The sequence below is a fragment of the Periophthalmus magnuspinnatus genome, chromosome 8 (assembly GCF_009829125.3).
Source record: "Periophthalmus magnuspinnatus isolate fPerMag1 chromosome 8, fPerMag1.2.pri, whole genome shotgun sequence".
Lineage (NCBI taxonomy): Eukaryota > Metazoa > Chordata > Actinopteri > Gobiiformes > Gobiidae > Periophthalmus > Periophthalmus magnuspinnatus.
Window position 1 is genome coordinate 27,814,711 of NC_047133.1, and position 24,310 is coordinate 27,839,020.

At 39.9% G+C, this 24,310-nt stretch overlaps 1 protein-coding gene across 1 annotated transcript; it reads left to right on the top strand.

Annotated features, from left to right (window-relative positions):
- Window positions 1-214: 214 nt before the first annotated feature.
- Window positions 215-3,060, top strand: si:dkeyp-69e1.8 (uncharacterized protein LOC100001340 homolog). The gene is made up of 4 exons (XM_033971055.2): window positions 215-341; window positions 601-734; window positions 1,077-1,422; window positions 1,757-3,060. The coding sequence occupies exons 1-4, from the start codon at window positions 320-322 to the stop codon at window positions 2,227-2,229; spliced, it is 975 nt and encodes a 324-aa protein (XP_033826946.1). The 5' UTR covers window positions 215-319; the 3' UTR covers window positions 2,230-3,060.
- Window positions 3,061-24,310: the final 21,250 nt, after the last annotated feature.

The following is a 24,310-nucleotide window of genomic DNA, read 5'->3' on the forward strand; positions in this document are numbered from 1 at the left end:
ACTGTCAGGAGCCTGTGATCAATAAGAGCACAACAGCACAAATCATGTTACCTGTTGAAGTTCCAGCTAAGTCGTTTTTTATAGTCAGATTGTATTAAAATAAAGCTAAAGATTAAAGTCTAACTTGAGTAACAAAGCTCCAGACCCCTCAGGTTATGTTGATGATATCAGCTGTAAAGTGTCAATGGTCAGCGCATGCGCAGTGTGTGTAGGGCTGGTGCTGATGAGCGCAGCTGCTTCAGAGTCACTGTACGGACAAGGAAGTGCTCCTTTAAAAACAGTACACTCCATCTGAATAGAGCCGCGTGGAGCTCCGGGAATGTCACATCTTAATCTGTCCGGTAAGACTTGTAGCATGTTAATTCCATAAAAGGAAAACTTATTGGTAGTAGGCTGCGTGGATCGCCAGAACAGACAGCCTCACCTACTTTAAAACCGTAAGCAATGGAGCGCAACCGTGACGCTCCAGTCGCCCATTTGTTTTCTTACACGTTTCATAACAACTTAACTGTCGGTGACTGTGTGGCCGTGTTTCTGTGTGGTAAATAGCATTATTTGTAGCATATAGATACGTGTCTAAATATTTCCATTGCACAGCAGAGGTCCGGTTGGTGGTCCTGGGCCGGGCCGGGGCAGGGAAGAGCTCCACAGTGAGCACCATCCTGGGCCTGGAGGACGGCGCAGCTCTCTCTCAGGAATGTATGAAATACACGGGCCAGGTTGCAGGCAGACAGGTGAGACACAGCCTCAGAGACAGTCAAAGAAGTGTGAAAACATAACACATGCCTATGTGCAGTTGATGAAAAGTCTGACAGATTTTTGTGCATAATAATCATAAAAGAAATATGCTAGTTGCTCTAATTGTAAGTAAAAGCTATTTATTACTGAAGGTAATTGTACAAATTAATTTGATCGTTACAGTCACTTTACATATATCCCGGGCAGCACAGTGCCTGGCTGGGTGGTAAATGCTTTCGCCTCATAGTAAGAAGGTCCTTCATTTTATTCCCAAACCCAATGTGACCTTTTTGTGTGGAGTAAACGTGTAATAAACCTCTTGACTTTACCTCTACTAGGTGACTGTAGTGTCCAGCACTGACTGGTTCGGGTCAGGCTGCGTGCCAGAGGACAGGAGAATACAGCTCTCTTCTCTGTTAGCCTTGTCCAGCCCTGGGCCCCATGCCTTCCTCCTATGTGTGCCCCTGAACCAGCCTGCTGATGGAGAGACCAAGGCTCTTGATGTTCTCGAGAAGGTCCTGGGTCCAGCCCTGGTCCAAAATCACATCATTGTGATGTTCACCCACATAGAGGAGCTGGACCAGGAGGAAGGGCTGGAGGACTACCTCCTCATCTGGAGGAAGGACCTGGCTGAGCTGGTGAGGAGGTGTGGGGACCGCTATCACACGCTGGAGACATGGCCAGGTAGGTCTAATATGTGTTTGTTACCTAGGATCACTGGTAGATAATCTAAATATATGTGTTTACAAATATAATAATGAGGTAAGTGTCCTCCAGCTGCTTTGGTATCTCATAACATTTAAGTAATAGAGTCGGGACCACCTTGAAGATGAAATTCCAAATCTCAATGAGAATATCTTGGTTAAATTAGAGTACTAAAATAAAACCCTTTAAGAAACACTTTAAGAATGAAACCTATAATGATGTGACATAACACAAAATAAATCATTTTATCTTTAAAAGTTGAAGTCCATGTAACTACTAAAAGTTTAAATTGATTATTGAATTAAATATCTAGGTAGAGCAAAGCCCGATGAAGCAGTCCGAGAGTTGCTGGACAAAGTGGATCAAGCCGTGGTGGCGAGTGGGGCGGACCACTTCAGCTGTCAACTGTATCAGAGCATAGAAGAACAGATCCAGAAGAGACAGAGGGAGATCATTGGACAGAGACAAGCAGATGGATTGGACTCTGAAGACATAGAGGGGGTGAGGCTGGAGGCAGAGAGGAGCATAGAAGGCATAGATTTGAATTTAGATGGTCTGTTCCCATCTAGTGATGTCCAGGTGTCAACAGGCCGCTCCTTCTTATGGGGGCTGTGGGAGAAACTGACTGGCTGGGTGTGGAGGCTGCCTAAACTGGTGAGGAGAGAAGCCCTCCTGGGGGCCCTGGTCGGTCTCTTTGTGGGGGGGCCAGTGGGTGGGGCAGTAGGAGCCACAGTTGGGTCAGTGGCGACTGAAGTGGGCAGAAGAAAAACACAGAAATCAAAGTGAAATACAAAATCAGAGGTACTAAATTTTTTATGGAATGCACCTTAGCGTCGCATCACTGTTATCGAGCACCCATCAGCTGTAGAGATATAGTTTAATTTTCACTAAGGCTTCAGTGTTAAGAGAATGTAACCTTTTTGTGCCTTGATGCATCATGAAAACAACTTCTGTTCAATACAAAGTTACACAATTTCACAAAACAAAAGTTTCCACACATTGGTGGATAACTAGTCACCAGGATTTATTTCCGCATTTAATCATTGGCTGTATTTGCACTTTAAAAAGTTATTATTCTTGTGTTGTTACATAATTAACCTCAGTAAGAGGTTAACTGCATTACAGTATTTTATTTTATTATATTTACTTACAAATGTGGGTTAGGGGTAGAAATCTGATGTACCTAAATGTGATCCAGTTTATGCAAGACCGCATGTATTTGAAAAGCAATATATTTGTAATTCATTTGCAGACAGTTCATCAATTGAGCACAATAGAACTCAATATAATTTATAATGTATTTATTTCATAATTTGATGTTTAAAAGTGATTGGACTGGTTGTAGCACATATGGTGTTATTGGTGTGATGGAAACATGCACAGCATCTTTCAGATATATGATAAGTACAGACGCACTAAATACAGCAGTTTGGAGGCACAGTTAAATAAACTATATTGTCACACATTACCTGAGAGCAGAGAACATTAGTTCGTCTTGCTAAATGCAATACTTTGGATGACCGCATGGTGGAGACATTCACCTTCAAATTAAGCATGATAAATTGTACGTTGTTTTTTTTTTTTTTTTTTTTTAAATAAAGCTATATCTGCATTTCATTTTGTGTTGATAAAAAGCACTGTCCTCTAGAGTGTGATCAGCTGACCCAATAAGACCTTAAGAGAACTAGTAAGTCGCAGAAGTCATTAGCATGACATGAATATGCCCAGTAAACACAGTTACAAACTGTGATCATTAAGTACGGATGAAAGAAAGTCAAAGTAATAGAAATATAATTAAATTATCATTACTGGGAAATACATAGACATTTATATAATAAATAAACTAAGTTTATTTGAGCAGTTACACACTGAAAAGAACGTTGGTGTGTGGCTTGCATTTATTTATGGGTCAAAGAGTAGAAAATCGTTCAGAGGTCTATAAATAATACCTATTCTTGGCACTGAGGTCTATACCTTGCTTTGCTGTAATATAATTTGGCTGAAAAAATAACCTTGGGCCGGTTGAGGGATAACAGCAGATATCATTTTAATAAGAATTGCATACTTGTTTGTTGGTGTCTTTCTGAAAGTGTCTGTAGTTCCTGGTGAGGAGAACAAAGCTGAGGCCTGTGTTCACAATAGAAGGTTATACTATGACACGGCTGTAATGAATACTCAGCTCAAAGTGCTAACCCATCCTCACGTCTCTCTCCCTCTGTGCCTCGCTCTGTGCCTCGCTCTGCCGTCTCTGCCTGCACCCAGAACTGCAAGGCGTTTCCGAATGTGGGTGGTCCGGCTGTGCGCCGGTGGGTGGGAGGTTGGAGAGCGAATTAGCTCTGTTCTCATGTTTCCCTGAAGAAGAGAGAGTGAGAGAGAGGCAGTGAGAACTACATCTGTCTGCCAGATGTGGGCTCCGCTGTTGTATGGAAGAGGGGCAGAAAACAGGTTTCTAAAGTAATGGAGAATTGGTGCTAAACTTTTTTTTATTGTCAGGGATTACACATGCAGAATGGAGTTTACGCCACTGACCAAGACTGCATGCTTCTCTTTTCATGAAACGTCACACTACTCCCTTCAAGTCCATGTATGTAGGAGAGCACCTGTCCAAATATTATTCAGCCCTCACTGGTTACACAATGGATAAAGCGGAGAACAAAGATGAAGCTGGCTTTCTACAGAAATTAATGAGTCTTTTTTGGAGAGGAAAATGTTTCTCTAGGTTTAAATCTGTGGAGCTGACGACAAAGGGCAGCATGACTGTATAAGTTAAATATTTGATTACAAAAATCCTAACTAGTGCAAGTTTGCACCTTTGAACACTGTACTCAAATATAGCATTCAAATATTAAAAATACCAATTTTCTACACAATCACTAATCTCTACTCCAACCTGGTGTCACTGTACTAAATTTCAAACTAAATCTCAATACTAAGGATATACTCATTGCCAAATTTGAAACGACAATGAAAAACAAATGCTTTAATGACAAATTATGGAAAGACTTTTGTTTCTGTTGTTTTTATTGTAAGTGCTATACAAATACACTTTTGTTTTGATTGAAAAGATAAATTGATTTACTGGTCTTACATGAACACCTAACTCCATTACCATCTCTGTATTACACAGCTTCCTATATAATTACAATTCTATAATAATAGATTTTTTTTCATTTCACCACTTGATCATACTACTGAAAAACTTCAAGATCATTCATAGTATCACTAGAAGTTTAGTATTCATTTTTTGACACTACTTATACCACCACACGTGCTATAGCTACTGCTAGAATATTATGGACTGTTCTGTGTACTAATTTGTATTTTGCTGGGTAGGGAAAAAGCCAAAAGTGATTTAACCAATTCCACACATCAGTTATTTTTTTATTTTTGGGTCCAAAAATTTGAATCTTGAGGACGGATATTTTCTTTTACTTGTACACAAATATTTCCCAAGTACTCTCTCGTCCATCCCGGAACCTGAGGTCACAAATCAAAGTGTGTAGTGTGTCCCTCGGGGCACAGACAGCAGAGGCCTTTCTTGGAGCAGTAGAGACAGTTGATTTGTGCCTGTGTGTATAAGCAAAACCAAGATCTGCACAAACACTGGAGGGACTCACCAGTGGCCCATCATTAAGGCAGTGTTGGGCCGGGCTGGTCTCCTCACATTGCTCTCATGTTGTGCTAAGGGCCCTTGAGGACTTGAGGCCGGCCGCCGTGAGTCCAGCTCCGGGTTTTTGGTGTTATCGTTGCGCCCTGCAGAGTGGAAAAGACAGCACAGAGAAAGGAAAATAAACAGAGATGACACAGTCTTTCCTGAGCTGCACATGGAGGAATCAATGGACTACTGCATGTGGGGTGTGACTGGAGAAGCATTCATTCAGCCCCAACACAGCCAGAGAATGTGTAATAGAAAAGCTATGGAGCTGGGTAATAAATCAAATGAATGATATTAAATGTGTGACAACGGAGCAACAAGACCAAAAATATTTGAATTAAAACATCAAATTATAGATTTATAAAAAGTTGAAGTACATTTATAATAATTTGGTCTCGAGTGCATTTATAATAATTTGGTCTAAGGATGTAGGATAATAAGAATGTAACTTTTCGTATGTGGATGTAATAAATAAATACAACAATGCAACACAAACATTACAATAAATAATAGGAAGCATCTGTTACAGTCTCAAATATAAATGTTATATGAATGTCATATACAGGATGTCCTCAGTCTCCCAGAAGAGAGATTTATTCTTCTTAATCCTGTTTGTTGTGATTCAGTGATCTTGGGGTGGCATTATAGTATAATACATTGTAGACTTATAAAAGTTGTGCTATGGTCCTGGAGCAGAGCAGTGGGCTCCTGTCCTCTCTCTCCCTCTCGATCTCTGTCTCTTTGGGTGATCTGACTGTAAGCCGCTCATCTTTTTCCCATTACTGCTGTTTTCATGCTTCTTCCTGTGCGAGCGTGTGCCCCTGCAGTTGTTTATTCTCTCCTCTTCCGACTGTGAAAAAACAACAGCTTTAATATGAAAATTGCATGAAGTATCTTATTTTTAGTAATAACAAATACAAATCAAATACATCAAATATGATATGATATATAATTGATCATTTTATACCTTCAAATGGTACAAATGTGTGTGTGTGTGTATATATATATATATATATATATATATATATATATATATATATATATATATATATATATATATATATATATATATATATATATATATATATATATATATATAAATTAGGCTTCACACGATTTTTATTATTTAGTTTTATGTGATGAATGAAGATGAATAATGAAAATAAATACCAAAATACAGAATAAGTAGTTGTATTAAATAAATGAATTAACTTAAAGATGATAATATAGATCTATTTTTAAAAATGTATTGTGAAAAATAATATTGGAATACGTGTTCTGATTGTGTGTGTACATAATATGGGCGATGAATTGTATTTGTTTCATTTTCCTCTCTCCTCTCATTAAAGACCTTGTAAAACCAGTTAAACGTCTGGCATATGCTACATTTTAAAGCCGTATGGAACATAAATATTATCAGATTTATATTTTTTACACAAAAACTGCCTCTGACTCCAGCTTGAAGCTATTGTAATTGAATCAGCATGACGTGCAGTGCAGATGCTGGATATTATTAATTCGGACCTCCCTGAATCCCTCGCACTATTAATATACCAATATAAGCCTCACTGTTTCCATTGTTGTCTAGACATCATCAAATAGGGTCTATGGTGAAATGCTGACCCTGGGGTCGAACTACAAGCGATTTAATACATATTTAGTTTTGCATATTTAAGTTGAATAATGTAGTCCATGTCTTGTTGTATCTGTTCTATCTCTGATGGAATATGGTGAATGACCTAAAAGACAATATTAAATATTAGTAAATGTTTACATGTTTCATTATTTGAACTAAGTATGCCCAATACATTTTACTTTTGCATTAAATTGTATATATACAATTTTATTATAATTTTAGCTATTAATATGATATAAGAAAATGTATTATGTTATACACAGATGGTGACATAATAAATGGGGAATGGCATTGTTTTAGATTGAAGGCAGTTTAGATCATAATGTCACTGGAACATTCCTGGGGCTCATGAAACAAGGTGCTGAGAAGAGTAGAAAAAGAAAGTGCAACCTCTTAGAATGCAAAATCGCACACAGCTGCTGAGGCAGGGACTGAGGATTTAGTCCTAGGTTTACGCCATGAGAAACTCTTTGGACTGAGAGGACGATGTGTGGTCTCTTCCTGCCGTCATCTGCCTCTTAGAAGGGAAAGCCAAATATGGTCGCCACATTTGTGGCATTTATTTTCACTGCTACAACCTGAACATACGTTTTGTCACTGGAATACCAAAAGGCAGTGGGGCTTGACTAATGGCCCCTGGCAACATGTAGGCGCGCGCTGACAGTAAATGGTTTGCCGTCCGGCTCAGTTCTCGTGCCAGAGGACAGATGCGCAGCGCTGTGTGAGGGTGAAGGTGCCTGTGCTGCATGTGGATCAGCCCGCTGCAAAACTCTCTTTATAGAAGAAAATAAAAGGGCGAGGATGGATGAGGATGGTCATCCCAATGTGAACAAGTGAGTTTTGGAGAAACTCAAACTAGTTCAATACCTGTATTGTAAAAGCTGGTTTGACGATAGTGACATGACAAGATAGTTTTTACAATGTAGATGTTGTAGGATGTCTTTAAAATCTCTCTTTTTTTGATCTGCTTCATCTAATCAGTTTCAACCTTTGCAGAGATAATGTTCACATGTTTGGTTTCTATTTTATGAAATAAAAAGGCTATGTTAGCAACATTCCAAAGAGTTATTCATCATAAAACATGTTTGTTTTTGTTTTTTTAGGCGAGGCTAAAAAAAATCTAAATTTTTGCTGTGTTTCATCCTAATTTTCTCTTTATCAGTAACACATACATGGATAAATGACATATCAAATTATTCTGCCCAATGATCCCTTTACAATGGCACAAAAATCATTCAAATCCACCTTGGGGTTGCTGAAATAGACCAGTTTATAAATGGATATACATTTTTGGAAAATTTGTCTTCAAAATAGGCTTAGGTAGTAACGGGTTAAAATGCCCACCTGTCTGCAGCTAAGTGTGTCATGGTGATACTTTAACTCATTCGATGTGATTTTGGCACAATGAGAAAGGAAAGCCCCATTGGAGCAATCGAGCTCAGGGCTTCAGAGTGCGACCCGTTTTTGCCCTAGGACTAAAAATGCACCTGACATCATCATAACCCCTCTTCTGTGTCCTCTCTCCTCATTATAAACACGGATTAAATCATACCCTCCCCTCTGACCAGACCTCTAAACCAGTCCGAGACCTGAGGCCGATGCGCGCAGGTCACGCTCTGGTCAGCAGAGCTAAATGCACGGCAGAGCATTTCAGTTTTTTGTTTTTCATCTGTTTGTGAATAAATCACTGTGTTTACCTTTAGGTAGCTACATCAAACCTGTAGATCCTCCACATCGTATTTTACTACGTAACTGAGGCTGCCGTTGTGAAGGTGAAAAAGAAAATAAAGTTAGACGGCAAAAAACGTCAAAGAGCAACTATTGACATTGAAAGTAAGAGGGCTCACTCTGCGCGTTCCATAGCAAACTGTAAAGATTCTTAAGCACAGATCTCTCACTCTAACTGGTTTTTGAAGCCACTATTTTTTGAAAAACGTTTTATGAATTAAACCTATAGACTAATAACTCATTCTGTTTTGTTTTAACTTAAAGGAAAGGTAAAATCTTAATGTTATTTGATCAAATAGACAAGTTTGAACAGATAAAATTAGTCCTTCTTGAAATATTATTTAGGTTCTTTTTTTGTTTAATAAGTGAGTAGTATAGAGTATATATTGCATGTCCAGGTAAAGGTTTATTTATTTAGCCCTTATTAATGAGGCAATTTCAGGACAATACATTACAATGGCTTAAATAAGCGGTGGGCTTTAGTGCACCCAAAGCATTTTCTGGTGTATCCAAATGAAAATTTTAGGTGCAACAGTGCAACCAACTCAAATCATTAGTATGGAGCCCTGTAGCCTTAAACAAGATAACCGTCTTCTCGTGACATGTTGTGTGAGTTGGTGGTCTTCATGGCATATGGGGACTATGAGGTCTGAGGGGGATGCTTCACTCCAGACTACTCTGTGGTGGGACACGGATGGCCCCTGAGCCCACCATAATTGAGGAATAGTTTGCTTCACATTAAGTGACATGCGCCGTTGGCTGTAAGTGGGTGTGATGATTGGAGATCCTTTTGAAGAGGGGGCCGTGTGCTGTGTTTGAACCATCAGAGCGGACCCCTCACTCTGTAAAAGACACCAGGCTGTGGTTTGGTCGCAGGCTTCGCACACACACAAACAATCAGAATGCTTTGGGGGAGGTGGCTGTATTATTCCTGCTACAACACGGACCTAATCAGAATCAGATCTGACCCAAGCCTGGTCCGCTCCTCTCCGCTCTATTGGATCAAGTGGTAATCCCTGCTCTTACCACATCAATGGAGTCACAATGAGGCCTGCGCTCGCTCCTGCCATCAGCGTTGATGTCACTCAGGCCCATGTGCTGTCATGTTGGTCATGATGGCCATGCCCTCCGTGAGATGCTGGGGGCTTAAGGCAGGCCTACAAAGAGACGGACAAGAGAGAAGATTAGAAACATGGCTCTGATGTAAAACTTGTATTTGAAATGGATCTGCTGTTGCCATCTCCACTTCACAGATCCTTAAGTCCACACATCCTTCTTCAGGAGCAGAGCCCGCCTTCACTTTAAACAACTTTAACCTTTTACAGAAAGAAGCCTTAACTTAAAACATAAGAGGAGGATAAGCAAAGTCAAGAGCCACTTTAGACTGACACTGGACATATGCAGCACATTCACTATGACTAGACACAGAAAGAAAATCTGGACAGATGCAGCAGATTGGGAGCTACACTTTGTATACTCAGATCTAGCTTAATACATCTGAGTACCTAAGTGAGTCATTTACAAAATTGTAAGTGACTTTGAGTGTCTGGAAAGACTTATGTAGGACTACTACTCCTATATCAGACTATTATTTGATTTGTTATTATTTTTATTGCACTCCTGTATATAATATTATATGATAGTTTTTTATGTATTTCTGAAGAAAGAGCAGATAAATAATGGAGTGTGTGCAAAGCAATACTAAGCCGTGACTATCAAACCAAAGCAGCTCAAAACAACAGCAGGACACATGCTGTTTACATCACAGCAGCAGAAAGCCCTGGTCCCAGTCAAACATATAATTCATGAGACACAAAATAGAAGAGGAAATATCCGGCCTGTTCCCCATTTATTTGTGGATAAACCAGAGAGAGCGTGGCAGTGAATATTGTAGCTGCTATCAGACGACCACCAACAATAGTAAGAGGAGTAAACACTTGAGGTAAATATTGGTACTTCACTTAGATCATAAACATGAGACCACATGGATATTCAAAATGAACCATGATTTTCAGTTAGGCTCTATTATTTAGACTTTACATAAAATTGTGTTTGATGAGAAACAACACAAATATTCACATTGAAAATTCACTGTAAGTAAATTCTGTTATTGTATTGTTGTTTTGCCTCTCTAGTAATCCTTAAAATATGAGTCAATGAAATGCTAATTGCTTCAAAATAACATTGTCAATTTAATGATGTAGGTTGAATGACAATTGTAAGTATGGGTGTTTTCAGCTATGGGCACCACAGTTTGTAACTAAAATCTCATCACAATATGATTTATTGTGAGTCTTGATCTTATTAGTTATATAATTATGTGAACAATGTAATATTATGGAGACAGAATATTGATATAGTTGGAGACGGTCTGATCTGGTGTTCTGGATCAGCTTTGACTCGGTTCTGCTCTTCAGGAAACGTCAGGAGTTCCTTCTTCCCCACGCTCCCAGTCTTTATATCTCTGTCTCTCTTTTTCAAAAACAGCCAAACCCAGAGCATGCAGTGGACTCACACACGCGACCTTGAGCTAACAAGGGCTACAGTATGGTCTGTGGGGCTTTTCCCATAACTGCTCTCTGCAGACACATCAGGAGGAAGAGCTGCTTGTGGTGGGCTTGCCTTTGGTGTGCACCACGGTCCGGCTCCCGTGCGGTGGAAACGCAGAGGCCCCGAGGCGGCCCCTGATTCTCTCTGACGCCCAGAGCCTTCAATCTCCATGTGAAATGAGAGACAGGCCATCGATGCACCAGGAGGGCCTCTGATTTGTTCTGTGGTCCCTTTGAACTCACGTATCTTTCAGAAAAGAGCAGTGCGTAAACATGACAGGAGCAGGCAATGAGATGAAGATGTGCAGTTGCTCTGTCCTTACTTCAGTCTGTGTAGAAAGAATCATCCAGTGTATTTTGGCATGCAGTGAATCTAGTGTTCGCTTGTCATTTGAAGCCTCAGACATTGTCTGTCAAAATTAGTACGATGGATACATGGTGAGCAAATCTTCAATGTCCAAAGTATATTTAGACTCTTTTGTGGTGGAATGCTAGTCATACAAAAGTGATCAAAGACTATGTAGAATGAATCCCTAACAGTCCAATGTGTTTCAGTTTGTGCACGGTTTGCACAGCAGAGAGAAGATGTGTGTGAGAGACAAATCGTGAGAGAAAGCCGACACATTGTGGTGGCTTTGAAGTACACACAATCCTTAGAATAGATAGGAGGTGGAAAAAGCCTGGATACAGGGACAAACGTCTGTGTGCTAACCACTAGAGTAGAAAGAGCTGTGGAGAGTCTGGTGCTATCATCTCAAAGGGCTTGTATGCACTCATTCGTGTGTGAAGACCATCGGCACGTCAATCACTGAGCGGTGACAAAGCAGAAAAAGAGTTTTGCTCAAATAACCTCAAGCGAGGAAGACAACTGACAAGCCTTAAAAGAGAAACAACGCAGCCCCTACCACATCTAAATCGTGTTGTATTCTTCTGTGATCAAAACACTGCCACCAATATGTTCCCCATATGTTCCATTCCACAATTCTCAAGACTGGTCTAGGATATGTATCCAATTCTTGTGCAAGTACAAGGAGGTCTAGATAGGACAGCCCATCACTAGCACCATCCTGATTACTTTATCACTGGGGCACCACAAAGCCACTCATGTATTAGAAACAGCAAACAGGGCAAAGTGGATCTGGAAATAGTGACATAAGTAGTCACACAAAGGTCTGGGCAAGTATTTATTATTTTGATACAATCACAGCTACCAGCCAGAGGTGAAAACAGCACCAGGGCCAGAATCATGGTCAAAAGTAGCCTAGCTAGAAAGAGGATACGTTTTAAGGATTCAATCTATAACGTTTAATTGAGCACAGATCTCGACTACTCCATTCAACTTTGACTATAACCCCCCTGCGATTACTACCAGAACCAGCAGATATGAAGCACATCAAGTATTGTTTTTCCATTTGAACTTCCAAGATGACTTCATTCAAAGCAGCACGCCAAACCCCAGTCACAGCCAACATCTGAATACACCATCACTCACTGAAACCCTACAGGCATCACGCAGACAGCAGCACTTGAAAAATGAATGTGTCTCTTCATATGACCAGCCCGATAATTAACGGATGCAATGACTCAGTGCAATGATTATCAGAGCACGCTGTCATATTTGTTTAAGCAAGGGGTTGAGAGAGCTCGGGTTCTGCGTGCTGTCCAGGTGTGGGGTGGTGGTGGGTGTAGCAGGGTGGTCCGGGAGCCCTGTCACAACAAACTGACCCCCTGACAATCTCTGAGACTAGAGATTCAAATTCTGGTTGCACAAGCAGTGATTAAGTTTGAAGCCTAGCTGGCGGTGCTACCAAAACACACAAAGTACTAGGACAAGGTTGCCATTGACACGGACCCCATCCTCTATCCTGCTGCATCCCTCCAACACACATTTCTCATAAATTCAGGTCTACCAATTAATAAAATATATTTAGAGGCATTTTTACTGTCTTAAAAACATATTTGTAGTGGTCTGAAGTTATTCCTCACTTATCTCAAGCATTCCAAGCGTTCTAATTATTCACTGTGATGAGTTTATAAGAGCTTTTCACAACCCTCAGAGACCAGAGCAGAGTTTTGCCGTGGTAGTAAAGATAACAACAACTAGCATGCGAATGCGTAATGCTGGATTATTAGACAATAAAATGCTTTCTAATTAGACTTATGTTTACCTCAAGAGTTCATACAATATATCTGTTCTGGGGCAAGACAAATTTTGCTTAAATACATGGGAAAAATCTGGCACGGGCCCTTTAAGCGTGAGTTATTATTGAGCTTTTCAGTAAAGCTCATAATCATATTTAGGCCTACATATTTAGCACTTTTTTGTTTGTTTTTGTTTCTTCCTGCACTTGCACTTTTTTCATGTTGATGTGCAAAATGAAAAAAACAAATAAATAAAAAAATGCATATTTTTGAAAATATTTTGAAAAAACAAAACAAAAAACAAAAAACACATGGATCCTTTTAACATTTGATTCCTTTGTGCCCAGAAGAATACAGAAAGTATAAATACGTGTCAACAATTCTTAGAAGTATAGGTTAAAACCCACACATTAAACAGGGGGGGAGGGCAGCAGCATTGCCGATGACACTGACCCTAACTCTGTCCATCCTCTGCATCCCCCAGGTCCCCCTGCTCCATCACAGTTAGCTTCAGGTGCTCCTCTCTTCTGTTTCCAATTAGCATGGTATGAATTAGCGTTGCTCTCTTCTGTCCTTTGTCCAAACATTGCCGTGTGTTCATCCCTGTCGACCCTCCACGCTTCACTCTGGCTCTGACCTCCCGCCTGGACTGCGCCGTCACATAAATCCAATGCCTTTATGGCTCTTGTCGGCAACCTCTGCACTCCCTTAACTCATGCTTGCTGTTGTTAATGTGCGCCCTGTTTGGTATAAAACTCTCCATTTTCAGTCAATGAGGGTATAAATCCACAGCTATATATCAAAGCTGGAAAAGAATATAACTTCTGGTTTTACTGTACTCCTGCTTAGTGTAACAGAGATATTTCACAGAAGACAAGGGCAAAGCCTGACAGCATGTTGCTGTGTGGTGTCCCATGATAAGGTTATACTGTGAGTTTATATAGTGCTTGATTTAACTGTAGTTTTGAGTTTTGTGGAGGTCAAAGTAGAGTTACTTTTTCATACAGTTTTAATGTTGAAACATGGGTAGGAGTGGCTTGGATCCCAGGCTTTTTAATCCTAACACCTTTCAGTGAATTTTGTTATTGTGCTCTTGGGCAAGACACATTATTTGTGTTACTGATTGGTGATAGTTGGAGGAACCACAGATGCAGAGAAGCAGTCACTCTCCATCTGCATGGATACTCCCATTCGTTAATCCAAAGAGATGCTACTTGTTTTCAGTACATGTTACACAGTGGGGCTTTAAGTTTAGGGAAGTAAACACCACAACAGAGCTGAACTTTGTGATTATCAATTGTTTTTTTCATGGCAACAGTCGAAAAAAAAATTTTTTCATTCATGTGTTGAAAGATATGGCCCTGACCATAGGAATGCACGCTAGAGTCTAAGTGTTTCTATCATTTATAGAGCTGTCATGATCATGTTGTATTGATTATATTAGGAAACATTATGAGCACTACCAGCCCAGTGAGTGAGAAAGATTCACATGGGTTTTTATAACTCTAGCCTTCATTTTATAAGCATATATTGAGTGGAAGTGAAGCTTTATTTCAGGCCATAGCTGGCTTCCATGGGTCAGTCTGCTAAATGGAGTGTTATTTTTCCAAGGCGGAAATATCAGCCACTGTGTAGCCAAGTAGGTCCTGAGGTCAGCGCTGGCACCGAGAGTTCACATCTGTTCAAATAAATTGTGCACAGTGCCATCAGCAAAACACACATCTAGCCTATACAACCAGTGTGGGCCCAGGGATACAACAACTGTGTGTTTATGAATGAAAATGTTTTCATGAATGTGCTGGTGCTATTATAATTTATATGTATTTATAAGTAAAGTAAAAAAATATAGTATTTTGCAAACGATGTATGTAGTTATGTAATTTCTATTAATTACTTTTTTTTTTCTTCAGAATTTTAACTCTTTCTCTGTGACTTCCTTGTCTGAAAGGTGCTATATGAATACACTTTGCTTGCTACTTTGCATGCAAGTTGCAGTTTAAAAAATATTTTTATAATATATTATTTAACTCTGTAGGTAGATAAATGTTTAGAGGATTTAATAAATTATACTTAATTTTGAATGTTTTTTATTTTTATTTTTATTGAGGCATGCATTTGACAAATCTTTTAAAGCACACCAAATTCAGATGCAAAGAGAAAAGACCAACTAAATAAAACATTTAAACAACTAATTGATTAATTGGATTACGATATGCTGCAGTATATTTTGAGAGTTATCATTTGTATCTCTAATCCCTGAACTTTCCCTGTGAGTGTTAATAAAAGTTTTTTGTTTTTTTAATCCAAGAGCTAATATTTTATAACTGACTTCTTCCACATTCCTGACTCTGGCACCTGTCATGTGTTTTTTACAAGCTGTGGCTGCTGTTGGAGAACAGAGCAGACGTAGGAGATTTACAGAGCGTGTCCTCCCCGGGCCATGCACTGCTCACAGGGATTAAGTACTCCCGAGGTGTACAACTTTATACTGCAACATCACCAGGGCTGCTGCCACGACTCTAACACAGACCTCACAGTGCCCTCCGAGTGCACGTTTTATGAGCTTCAACTCATCCCCTCACTAACAGAAAAAACACCACTTTATGGGACTCCTGGGGAAGGAAGAAAAAAATTAGCTGAAATTTGAAGCAGTCAGTTAGAAGTCTGCTCGCTGAAAGATGGCAGTGGAGTGGGTTACAGAATGTTACCCCGTTAACTGCCCCTCTGACCTCTAGTTGTCTCCAACATGTTGGACAAATGAGAAAGGTTAACACTCTTCCCAAAAGGAGTTATTTCCAATAACAGGAAGAATCTGCATGGATGGTACCAAAAGTTATGCCTTTGTTTGTATGGTTAGATACCACAAATGGTAACCTGCCAATGATTTGTGATAACACCCAAATTAGACATTTCCACAGCGAAGAACGTACAATGTGGCAAAGAGTAAAACCCTTATATGAAGCCTTGCATGTACAAATGGACAAGGCCACCTTACACCTAGTTGAGGTCATAGATATCATAAGTCATAACTCTATGAAATCACACAGTTTAATTCTTATGCCCTAATGACTAACTGTCACCAAGACTAATGTCTAACTATTTCTCCTGTTTATCAGGATAGCAGCCATAACATGAAGACAAGACAGACGGAGTTAACTTTCCCAGTGGGGGAGCTCACTTATGTGGGTACCTCCTCTGCAGGACTCCTTAGCCTCAGAAGATAAACAATGAGTTGCTTTAACATCTTTCCCCCTCTCCTCTGACCTTTGCTCCTCCTACTCTGTCCGGCCTGCGACATGGGTGTCTGCAGATGTTTGGTCCGGGAGTACCTCATATGCAGGACCTATGGCAAGAGCAGATCTCCAGCCTGGACTGGAATGCTGACCTCTCCATCTATCTCCATCAGCTGAGACCCATTTGTTTGACTTGAGTTGTGATTGTGTTTTCTCTTCCTCACACCTGCAGCTTCCTTTGAGCTACGGTACTTGACTTAGCCCCCTCCCACACGCCTCTCTGGACTCATACTGATCAATGGCTTTAAGATGGAAAAACAGTTGTGCAGCTGCTACTGCTTTTTTGGAATTTTATAGCATTATACTATTGAAATCTCACCGATACAAATTTGTCATTAATCTCTAACAATACATTTCTATAGTGTAGGTTCATAATATTACTTTAATGCATTTGAGCTGATTGAGCTGAATACGGTAGTACTGAGGCAATAAAAGTGTATCCAAATCTTCTCCAAAATCGCAATGGTAGATTAAATATACCATAAAATATACAGTCATATACAATATATAAATAGTCATATATATATACAATATATAGTCATGGTGAGAAAAGTCAACCTAAAAATAATTTAATATTGACTGATTTTCACTATTTGTCTGAAATGAAATCAAAATCGACACTCATGGCTTGTAAATAGGTGATGAGTGGAGTCTCCCTCTGAGGTTTCTTTTCAGTTTATGTCTGACATGGGCTCTGAGTGCATGTCAGAGAGGGAGTTGCCTCCTTATCACAGGGTCTGTATAAAATAACAGTTCTCCTTGTTGTGATGCGTCTCCCACCCAGAGCTGAGCCATTGTCGCTGTCAACAAGCTGTGGTTGACTTAGACCACGCGTTCTTCTCATGTTTTAGATTCATCTCACTGCAGGCTTGGCCTCATTATTCATTGGCTCTAAGCAAACTTGTAGCGTCTAATTCACCGAGGCCGCCCAAACTTATCACCCTTCATTTCAACATGGTGGGCCGCCCCACTCGCTCCACTCCTCTCAAGACATGCCAGACATGTGACAACAGCCATAGTATTTATGGACTTCATTTGGCTCCCAGGGCAGCCTTCACAGCTCCCCGGAGTGATACTGAGTTCATGTAGGACTGTTCATTGCTGTTGAGTGTTTCTACGCTCCTCCTCCTCTTTGTAGCTGTTAAGTGTTTAAACACACGGGTAATGACGTGCTGTTGTGGAAGTGAAAAACCATGTGGAATGAAAAAAAGAAAATATCCAATAGAGCTGTTCCCTGAGGAGCAAGGAACCACCAAGGATGGGATGGAACCAGGAAGGTGCCATTAATCAAAATGAATGGCTTCTGACGAGGCCACAGGGGACACCCACGGGCCCTGCTCAGAGCTATGGGTATAAAGACACATCCGGGCACTTCTCTGTGCAGTTTGCTGATCTTCAGTTTGCTCATCATATCAATGCAGGGAAACTGAGAAACTATATTATGTGCAAAGTGGGCATTTAACCTAGAAATGTATACATTTGCAAACAATGAGTAAGGTATTAGACCAGTGCAAAAGCAAGGAATTAATCTGGCCTATTGTGATTTTTTAAATTTTTTTATATTGGCCAATTACAAGTTACAAAGCAAGTTAATATAACTGACTTCCACTCCCATTGCCCAAGACAAGACAAACGCACATATGGGCTTTTGGAAGAGTGAATGGATGTCTGTGATGTTCTCAGCATGTAGCTTAATAAATTGTAAGTATAGCAATAATGAGGAATACAAAAGAGACATGTGAGTCCGTCCACAGACAGTCAGCTAAACGCAAACAAATAATTGCAGGAAATATATTCCTATTAGACAGTTTACACTAAAGTAATTAGACTGGAATCTCCTCAACATTATCACCATTATTTTATTAGCAGAGCCATAATGATACGTGGTTAGGGCCAACGTTACAAAACAGCTTTATTACATAAGGCTGGAGGCTTATCATGTTTTGATTCCAATTCATCTCATTGGATTTGGACAGTTTTCTCACTGCGTCTCTCGCCTTTCACAGAAAACGCCTTTAGAACCCAGCAGCTTTTTCAAATTTGGGGCTTGTGACACTCAGCCAAAAGCCACAAATTACCCCCCTCTAGCAGCAGCGAATTAGGAACAATTTTGTGTTCGCTATAAAAGAAAGAAGGCAGAAAGAGAAGTGAGGAGAAAATATAGCTTACACCAGGGACCACCAACAGAGGCAGCATGGGATGAACGGCTCGTTGGGCCCTACAGTTTGGGTGGCAGGGCGGTGCTAGAAAGCAGTCCCCGGCAATCAATCCTATCATATCACATCGACAGAGACCGGCACAACAACCATTAGGCGACACAAAGGCCTGAATTAGTGGATTTGCGCTGCAGTTACAGGATGTTTGCAAGGCTGGGGATTGGCTTTACATGGACCTACAGTGTGGATAAAAAGTGTTGCACTGACTCTCACAGCCCTGTACAGTGTTTTTCACTCCAGTGACACCCAAGGCACAAAGGAGAGTGGTTTGTATGAGGTGACAACTGGCCGCCTGGAATTGCCATCGTTTGAAAATGGGTGGGATTTTTGATTGTTGGTCCCCAGCACCAAGAGCATTAATGTAAAAAGGGCTCTTTTTCTTGTTTCTTACAAAGCGTGAGGTTTGGCATGCCCACATAATCTGACTCCATAGAGCCAATCCATGTTTTTCCCATTCTGGCACCACTCTCCACTCCCCTCTTAAAATCCATTTCCAAGTTGTAATATGCCACTGCAGATGTTATAGAGGAGAATAAGAAGAAAGAAGTTGCTATTAGCTGGATCGTGTTCAGATGTGCTCAGATGTGATGGCCCTGGCGGGTGTGCGAGCAGTACTTTGGTCAGTCTGGGGTAAGTGACTCATTAGGGTTTAGCCTATGCTACAGTAACGAGCCTTTGCACACAGCCTGACCCCTTTGTAACGCCCCTTGGACCAGACCTTAATTGTACTTCCTGGTCAGCATTTGGTGAGATGACAGAGAGTTATAAGCCAGTGTTTGCATGGCTAATGGCTCTCATTTAGTGCAATAAGTGGGTTAGGGGCTGCTGTGGGTGACATCACACTCTTACTGCCTTTGATCACAAAGGCTCTGTAAGTGGAGAGGAAAGTTCTCTTCAGACCTGAGTACAAGAAGCAGCCCCCCTTTGTGTACTCTTCCAAAAAGTGAATAAAATAAAACATTTCCAGCGGCAATGAAATAATTTGACTTATTGATCTGCATGGGTGGTTCATGTCTCTGCCTCTGCCTGTCTGATACAGCATAACAGCACTGTGGGACTATGGCTTTAACTCAACAAAACAAAATGAAAAAAAAAAAAAACCAACAAAAAAATCAAACCAGTAATTTTCAGCTTTCCATCTTGATTGAAAAGTTAAGGATTTGACTGTTTGCTAGTGTGGTCAATAAATAATCCACCAATCATGTTAGTTAGTTAATTGTGTTAGAGCCATATGAACCTTCTCAAACTAGGACATCAGGAACCGGCCTCCTGCTTGTGCCCAAAGTCAGGACTAAACATTGGGAATCAGCATTTCAGTTTTATGCAGCTAAAACCTTGAACAGTCTTCCTGAAAATGTGAGACAGGCCTCTACTTTGACAATGTTTAAATCCAGGCTCAAAACGGTTCTGTTCAGCTGTGTATATGACTGAAAGGTTTTTATTTTGCACTCTTCTCTTCTGTTTTAATGTTAACTTTATGATGATTATTTGTGGTTATTTATGTTTTAATTTTTGTGATTTGAATGTCCTTCTTATTCTGTGAAGCACTTTGAATTACTTTAGTTAGTTAGTTAGTTAGTTAATTTTACTGTTTTTTTCTTTCTTTGGAACAGGGAGAGTTGCTCAAACATAACTAACATACACCGGACAACACCACAGTCACAGTGAAACTTACAAGTAAAATACCACCCTAAACACACAAATACTTTCCAATTCCATTTGCTCAGTTCTTCAGCTCAATATTATGACAAACCTATACTGATTGTACGGAACCTATACAATCAACACATTAGACCATTGCTTCAAGTTAAATGTATTCACCAAAAATGACAGAAAGTTAGATTTATTTTTGTTATTGCATGCCAGTACGCTGTGTGCATTAATTTTGAATGTATATGGGAAACAGCAAGCCAAAGACAACCAATCTGCCATTTTTTTGCAATTATGAAATAATAAGTTCGAGGTAAGAGGCTGCCAGGTGGCGAGCTGCAGGACAGGTGGAGGTGGTGCCACCTACTGAGTACTACAGTGCTATTTGATCACTTGTGTGTTTTACTTTCTAAAGATGGCTGTTTATTTCCTTTTTTCATTGTTTCTTTTTAGTTTAGATTTTACTGTTGCCTTAACCCCCAACTGCACAGGCTGTGGGCGCGTGGCTGAGGTGTGAGATCATTCTGCTTCTTGGGTGGCTATCCTGCTATATGTCACAGTCATGTGTTGGCACTGATGCTACGAAAAGGGTCCCTTATCCAGAAAAAGGACTCTTTACCATGCCAGGGCTTAGTAAACTGTTGGGCACAAGACCTGCGGCAGCCTGTTTTACTATGCTTGGCTACATGTGAAGCAAAGACCGATCACAGAAGGAAGCCGAAGCCGAATGTTGGAAGATTTATAATTGAATAACTCCCCAAAGCAGGGTAGCCGAGACGGACTCTGCCAGGAAAAGCAAACACCAAGAAGCAAGTGCGGACTGTGCAAGTCAGCCATTAAAGTGAGTTCTGCAGCTCACCTAAAGGTGTCAGCGTCACACATGATAACCTAAAACCACAGGCCTCAGGACATATGCTGTCAACCTTCTCAGCTGAGCAACTGGACTTGTGAAAAACAGAGACAAATTGATGGCTGGCAAACTGATGATTTGTGAGGCGGCCTTTGTAGACACAGCATAAAGAGTGGAAAGTCTTTTAGAAGTGTTTCAAATTATGCATTTCAGAGCACTTGAAACAACACAGACATTGTTTTTGCTCAGGCAGGAGTCCTCCCAGAATGCAACGCACTACTTACACCAACAGAGGGATAATAACGAATGCTGTAGAGACGCATTATAGCCACATTCTATTAAGACTGTTATTTTTGTTGACAGGGACAGTGTACTTACAGTTAATTTATTCTTTTTCTTAAAGCTTCTCCTATTTCAGGGATCATTACAGTAAATCACATCTTTTCTCAAACCTAACTTCTAACTTCATGTCTTCGTTCATATAATATAGAAATGTTCTATTTTATTTGAAACTGGACCTTCTTTGATCAACTGAAAGCTCATGCATATTTTTCTCACTGCACCACCTCTATATGTATACGATCGCTATCATCATCACTCCCAAAAATAATCTTTACATTTTCATCACAGCTACCTCCAGCTCTGCCTCTTTTGCTCAATCCCTCTGTTTCCAACCCATGCAACGTCCCTGACTACAACGGCAGAAAATGGGGGACACAGCAGAAAATGCCACAAAATCACTCAAGTAAGCATATGCATGTCATGTGTCTGACACTAAAGTCCAAAAGGTAATCTCCTGTAGGCCCATATTGTCATCATCTGCAACCTGTGATGAGAAGAGGATGAATATGTGAACAGAAGGACCTGGCAGATATGATCTGGGGTCAGTGTCAACAGTAATAGTGCTTTGAATTCCTAAGCAATTTTAAGATCTAAATCTTTTCTTCTGCAAGATGACACATGCATTGATTTTCAGTCAAACATTTGCCAGTTTGTGTTTGTGGGAGGAGAGGCGGAGCTGCAGTGATGAGTTTGTCTTTCGTGTTTTGTTTGGCGTAGGCAGTGGAGAATGAAAGTACTACAGCACTGTTCAGCTTGGGAGGACTTCTGACTCAGTCCTCACACTTTTCCCAGACAGAGCTCCACATGAGAGAAATATGAGTTATGACGGCTCATAGATGACGTCCACATGGAGGCACAGAATGAAGTGGAACATACTACACTGCCATACTCACATCAAACCTATATCTCAGAAGTCAATAATTTCTTCACTATCACTCTCTGGTAACACATTCAACCAAGCACAATGATATTTACATTACTGCAAGTGAATGGAAAAGTGAAGAACATAAAAGGTTCCACCTAAGAACTTACAATAGAAGATTAAAAATGTGTCACACTATGACACACAGAGTAGGCTTACGGTGTCTTGTTGCTCGTTGAGAATGAAAACTGATGAGCTCTAGTCCTTCACCACACACAGCCCGAGTGTGTGCTGTGCTTATTTTATCAGGTGCACGGGCTCCCCCTCCCCAGACGCTGACCCCGACTCCCCTCTCTGGCTGCCAATCAGTCGCTGTTACAGTGTTCACTGTTTATCCATGTCCTAATCCTGGCCTTCCAGCACCTCAGGAGACTTACTTCATCAAATGTCTTCAGAGCTCATTAGAAACAGTGAGGTCTCACTCACAGCTCATCTGGACACAGTGCTCAGTGTGCGCTGCTCTTTATACCAACACTATGAAGACAATACTCCCCAACAAAGCTTACGTTAGCACATTAGAGTTTAGAACAAATGTAAGTACAAATAAAGTGTGGCTTGATTGGTTCAAAGTAATGATGATTTGAGGTAAGCTCACACAATCCCAAATATAAACTGGAATTTCTGGACACACTAACATGTGCACTGCATATTTATTTTGAATCAGAATCAGAATCAGGTATAGATAAAAAGAAATAAATCCTATTTTAGTTTGCACTCAAAAAACAACAAAGCGATCATTCACAAACAAAGTTTAACAAATGCTTTACCCTTTGTAACATGCACAAACATTTTTTTAAATGAAGATAATTACTTAAAGAAACATTTTAGAATGAGAAAGTATTAACATGTAGTAAATAAATGTTATAGTTTCTGTTTGTCTAATTGATCACCTGTGGATGTGAAAAATACTGTACGGCTATGCCACTTTAATACAATGAGACTCATCCTGTTTGTTGAATATTGTTGAATGAATGAATTGATGAGTAACTTTCTCAATATAGTATGCAGTATATTTTGCCAGATCTTTTGATGTTTTAATAGTTGTGTGAATAAATGTGTGATTTGATAACATATTTACTATTAATTTAAATCAGTTTTATGCATTCTTACAAAATGTATAATTTTTTTCAATTGCAAATGATTTATTTATTTGCACGTCATTGAATCACCCTGTCATTAACAGAAAACATGTCTGAAAATAATTCCAAACATTTTGTTACATTTACAAAATTGAATTTGCTTAGTCTTTGACAGAAATCAGGGTAAATTGTTTTCAGAGAAGAGTGTGTGATATTACTTTTTGAATTATTCCAACCACACACAACCAAACGTTGAAGTTCTAATATTTGAGATTGGTAGAGTTCCATAAACCCCAAAACCAGAGTGAACAGAAGCTGAGCCCATCAGGTACACTGTCTTCATTTGGATAAAGTTGAGCCCATGCGCGTGGACCTCATCTCGCTAATCCAACTAAACCAAGCTCAGAGCAGAATTAAATAAATACTTCCATGCTCCACAACATGTAATTATTGGAAACTGTCAGAGCTGTGGAGACCTAACTGCAATATAAAGCTAAAATATAGCACGTCTGACAGATTAGAAGATAGAAACAAATACATGATTATAAATATTTATAGCTGGTTAAAATAGAATTAAATAAATAGATATAAGTCATTTGTTTTGGTTAAATTACTTTAGGTTGTTCTAAATTTGAGAAAACACAGCCCCTGTTACATCATGATGGCAACAGTTCTTTTTGATTAGCCTAAATCAACACATTTTGCAAACAAGCCTACGTTTTATGTTGTGGGATATGGATTATAAATAGGCTAATATGAATTTGAGTTTTTAGGTACGTTTGAAATATTTTAGTGGTATAAATTT